Genomic DNA, 5,252 nt, shown 5'->3' on the forward strand with positions numbered 1-5,252 from the left:
AGAGAGGCCGGGAGGAGATTGCCCGGGCAGTCCTCCTAGTCTGTGCTTTATGACACGAGCAAAAGAGTGACTCCATCAGGTCTGTGCTTTCCTCTGCTCTCAAAACCCTCTTCTGCCCCACCCTCTCCCCAAATACATGTTAACCACGTCAGAAAGTTGATCAGAGTGAGAGGTGTGGTGTGTGGACAGAGGGACCTGATGGATCCTCCTAAGAATGAACCTGGGACTGTGTTCTAACCATTGAGCAATCAGTCAATGCTGTGCTATGAAATCACAGTGGCAGCCAGTCAAGAATGTGGTAGAACCAACACAGCTGGTTTCTGTGGAAAGCCAAGATCATTCACCTAAAGATGCCTGGCCTTCCAGCAGCCCGCCCTAATTTTCCTAGCCCAAAGGAGTCTCTCCTCAGAAACCCTTTGGAGCACTTAATTTTGTACTTACGACACTTTGAAAAAAACTTTCTTCTTGCATTGCAGTGGTTTTGTCCTCATTCCTGGTAGCATCTTTTTGTTTTTTCCTTTGTCTCATTTCAAAAGCTTATACCTAATATAATGCAACTTCAAAAGATACTTTGGGAGAAAGGTATGGTATAAATCAACCAGCAAAAACTCTTGTTAGATTTTTTAAGTTCAAGAGGGGAGAAGTCGTTTCCCACTCACCTTTATAAATTCCACAGCACTAATGAAAACATACTTGTTGAATAAATTGACACTGTGATAACAACATGGTAAAGTAAAAACATTTCCTTGATTTTTAAAAGAAGTTGACATTTTTGTGATTTTTTCCACCCTTGGAGATCACCGGGTTTACTAGAGTATTCACATAAGTGTTTATCTTTTATCTTTAAAAATTTCATTTCTCCTAACCATACACCTGCCATCTGTGCCTGTAGCTTTCTTGATTTGATTTGCTAAAGTTTCATCCTGAGTATAGGCCTTTTTGGAGAAAAGTAATACTTAGATTCATTTATTCTGCCTGTTTTTTGTTTTTTAATAGAACAGAAAGATATTTATTTCAGCAAAATTATAAAGTAAAACTACAAAGAAACAAAAATATTTGACATTCACTGAGACACAATTTTGTAAAGAAGAAAGTTAACAGTAATCAGCATTATTGAAGAACAATAAACTACAAATATCTGTTGATATTTTAATGGGGGGGGAGCCAGAAGAAACACAAAAATACGTTAAAAATACAACATCATTGCCACAGCACATAAAAATATCTCCATAAAAAATTAACTATTTCGAATTGGACACTTAACCTTGCAACTCTCTTTGAACTGACATTCTGAAATCTTGATGTCCTGCTGCAGTTTATAAACTAGTCATTTTTATTCCATGGATCCACAGAGATCAGTCTCATCACAAACAAATAAAAGAGCACTTCCTGTTAGACACAGCACTAACTCAAGGCTAATATTTAATCTTAATTGGCAACGAGTTTAGTGCAAATAAAATTATATTTAGCAGCTTAGAGAATTCCTGGTGGGGATGCATTCACCTCACAACCCTTATTGCATCCCCAGAACAAAATCATTTCTCTTTTCATGAGTATGAATATTGGCCATTCAGACCTACTAAAAACTACTAATGCTAATTCTGCCATTTGTCACAGGAGTTTCCATAAAAGATGGTTTCAGTCACTATGCAAATGAGCCATACAGTTTTTACATTTGGAAAGTTCCCCTTAGTTTTGATTTTTTTTTAAAAGCAGGGCCTGAATGTCAGTCACAACTGGATCTTACCCAACTGCTTCTCTGAAAAGAGGCATTAATCTTTTCTTGCACTGGCCACCAAAGATCGCATTAAAAGGAAAACCTGAGGATAGGGTAGATGAATCTCTTAGTGCAACTTGTACTCTCCAGTAATAATTTTATTGCACCGATTTGAATGCAAAAAAAAAAAAAAAGAGAGAGAGAGAGGAAAGAAGAGGAACCATCTGATTTTAAACCTGGTACTTTTCCTCTCAGCCAAGATATATTCTCCAAATGAATGGAAGCCAGAGAGCTCCTAGCCAGCGAGAGGATTTTGTTTGAGGCTTGTCGGTTCCTTGAATTGCCTCTCTTCTTGTTAGACATCTGTTCCCTCTTTAGCCAAGGCCTGGGGTGGCTGCTTGGGAGAATGGCGTGGCCACCTGTGCCCAGGTGGCAAAGGAAGGGGAAGAACACCCAGGTTTAGGCACCTGACTCTTGTCTACATTCACCATTAGAAAGCTTGGATGACCTTGAAGGCCCAGGATGTGCTGACACAGAATAAAGGGAGGTAAACAGGCAGGCCATCTCACTTGACCTCTCAACCAACTCCTCAGCAATTTTTCCACTCTCCCTGGATTCTCTCACTGAATAGCTCAAGGATGGGGGTGTGGAGGCCATGTTGGAGAGAGGGGCTCCCCTCAGGCACTGTCCTCTTCTCTTTCCCTCAGATTGGGGCATTTCTCATACTGGTTGGCCAGCTTCCATTTGGTGTGCTGACTTTTGAGGAGTGCAGCTAAGGAAGTCTTTCGGGTGACATGTCGAGATACTTCCTGGCTCTTGACCTTCCTGGTGGGGGAAGAGCTACGAACCAACGAATAGGCGGGGAAAATGGGCTTGCCCCGTGGGGCTTCCAGTAGCTGCCATATTTCCCCAGAGGTATTGCTGGTCAGATACTGCCAAGGCTTCTTCCCACTGCTGTCCCGGATGTTTACACGAGATGCCAGCCTTTGCACAAGCAATTTGATGATCCCCTGGTGGCCGTGAATGGCCGCAAGGTGCAGTGGGGTGTACCCGCAGCTGGACTTCACATTGACATCAAGAGCAACCCCTGCTTTCTGTGCACTTGAGGCCAAGTCCTGAAGGGCCCTGAGGGCACCATGCTTGGCTATCCAGTGCAAGGCAGTGTACCCGGTCAAGAAGTCTTTGTGCAAAGCCAGCTGGGGGTCCTCCCAGAACAAACTCAACACCTGAATCCAAGAGCCACTGGCCAGCTTCACGATCCATTCATGCTCCCTGGCATCGAGGGGGACAAGGGATGACTTGTGCTCCGAAGATCTGTGGGGGACCAAGGCCGCGAGCCTGTCCCCTCCAGGGACCTGCCAGCTGTGTGGATGATTCCGCTCAGCGGCAGCAGCAGCTTTAATGTCTGCATGTGCTAGTGTCAATGCAGCATCCACCCTTGGGCTGGACATGGCTCCCACTCTGGAGGGTTTCCTGGACCGGGGTGGGCGCCGGCTCCTTTTCAGCAAATCCTCCTGAAGGCACTCTTCATCAGAGGAGGACAATTTGGCTCTCCCAGCCCTGGAGTTCCTCCTTAGGGATCTCCTTAGTTTGGGAGCTGGCCAGGATAAAGGTTGGGGGTCGCCTGCAGGACCATCAGCTCCTGTGGAGACCGGCTGAGAGGTGTGAGCATCCCCTACATTCCTGAGGCCCTGGGGGCTCCTAGTGGGCCTGGCCTCCTTTGGAGGAGCCCCGGCTGGATTCCTGAGTCTTCTCCCATCTGGGGCTCCCAGGGCCAGACGCAGCCCGTCTTCGGAACCTCCAGAGGACTCTTTGGGGCCGCTGCTGCTCTCCTCACTGCCATGGCTCTCCTGTTCCACGAAGTCCTCCAAATCCTGGAGGGACAGCTGACAACGAATGCTGCGAAAGACTGCCAGCTGAGAATCCCCGGGCCAGACTTCCGAAACAGTGGGAAAGACGAGAGACTGAGAAGGAGGAGGGGGTTCCGCGGGCGCTGACTCAGATTCCTGGACCCAGGAGCCCTGCTCCGAGGGCAGCCGAGGGAAGTCGTCTGGCAGCACCGACCAGGCTCGGACTGGGCCGTGGTCCCGGGTCTCGGGTACCTGGGGGTGTCTGGCTACCCACTCGCGAGTGCGCTGCTGCTGCTGCTGCAGAGTGGAGTAATGCACGGAGCCCGGGGTCACCGGCGCGGGAGGATCTCCTGCGGGACTGGGACTGGACAAGACAGCGGGCGGTGCAGCAGCCTCGACGGTGGCAGGAGGCGAGCGGGGCGTGGCAGGCCCTGGCGGGGGCTCCGCGGGAACACCTTCCCACTGCGGCCTGGGAGCCCCGCGGTCGTCCTGGGCCAGCTTCTCCGCGGCGCTGGCGCTGGCGGTGGCGGGGTCCGGGAGCCCCCCCAGGCCGTTCTGGAGGCATTCCCAGCAGCAGCGGCCCTGCGTCTCTGCCGCCGCGCACCTGGCTCGGTCCTGAGCAGCCGCCGCCACAGCGGCCGCGGGCACCGGCGCCCGGTGTCCGGAGCGGCCCCTCGGCCTGCCGCCTCCCCGCGCCGCCTCCCGGGCGCGGCCCGCGGGGAGTCCATTGCACCCTGCGTCTGCGACCGGGGCTGCGGCACCTGCTGGCGCCTCCTCACGGCGGATCCGCCTCCCCGGCTGCGGTTGCGGCGGGTGTTCCCCCCGGCGCGCGGGGAGCGGGGAGCCGGGCGCAGCTCCCCCGGCAGGGGCGGCGCCCGCAGGCGGGTCGCGGGGTCGCCGCAGCCCCTCCTCCTCCCCTACAAGGTCCCGGTACCTCCTCTTGAGCACCACGTACTTGGTGCCGTCGGGGTCCTGGCGCACTGCGGCGACCGAGTTGACGTAACCCTTGAAAAGCTCGCGGCGGCGCTGCTGCTGGCTGGGGGGCGCGTCGGGGTCGCGGAGGAAGCTCTTAAAGTGGCTCAGCAAGGCGGCGTTCGTCACCCGGCCCCTGGCCTGGCAGAGAAAGTCCAGGAGGGCCTCCTGGCTCAGCTCCCGGGCCATCGCGGCCCCGTCGTCCCCCGACCCCGAGGTGTCTGCGTCTCGCCCTCCCGGCGCTCTCCCGCGCCAGCGGAAACCCCGGCCTGGAGTGTGTCACCTGCGCCCAGAGTGGCGCCACCCGCCTCCATCAGCCGCGGCCTGCGGGCAGACCCAGAACGTGCCGAGAGGGTGGCGGGCTCCCCGCGGCCACAGGCCCCGCGCGCCGCCCAGGTGGGAGAGAGCGGCTCCCTGGGCCGGCCCTGCGCGCCGCGCGCCGCGACTCCCCGCGGCGAAAGTTCCCGGGATCGGCCGGAGCCGGCTTCACCTGCGCCCTGGCAACGCCTCCTCCCCGGCTCTGGGGGAAGGGCCTGGCCCGCCTCCTCCTGTCCCTCCGCCCTGTGAGGTCTCCCCCACCCCTGCCACCCATCCCAGATGAGTCAGGCGGGTCCGAACCGGGAAGAAAGCGCCATAGGTGAGGTGGCCGGCGACCCGGCGGCGGCCACGAACCGCGCGGCCGGTCGCGCAGCCGCTCCCGGCCCGGGGCGGGA

The 5,252-nt window shown here is 54.8% G+C and overlaps 1 protein-coding gene across 1 annotated transcript; it reads right to left on the reverse strand.

The window, feature by feature from the left end:
* Nucleotides 1-785: 785 nt before the first annotated feature.
* Nucleotides 786-4,861, reverse strand: SOWAHB (sosondowah ankyrin repeat domain family member B). Its single transcript, XM_070372979.1, has one exon. It carries the CDS (start codon nt 4,726-4,728, stop codon nt 2,395-2,397), a length of 2,334 nt encoding a protein of 777 aa, XP_070229080.1. The 5' UTR covers nt 4,729-4,861; the 3' UTR covers nt 786-2,394.
* Nucleotides 4,862-5,252: the final 391 nt, after the last annotated feature.

The sequence above is a fragment of the Bos mutus genome, chromosome 6, assembly GCF_027580195.1.
Source record: "Bos mutus isolate GX-2022 chromosome 6, NWIPB_WYAK_1.1, whole genome shotgun sequence".
Classification (NCBI taxonomy): Eukaryota; Metazoa; Chordata; class Mammalia; order Artiodactyla; family Bovidae; genus Bos; species Bos mutus.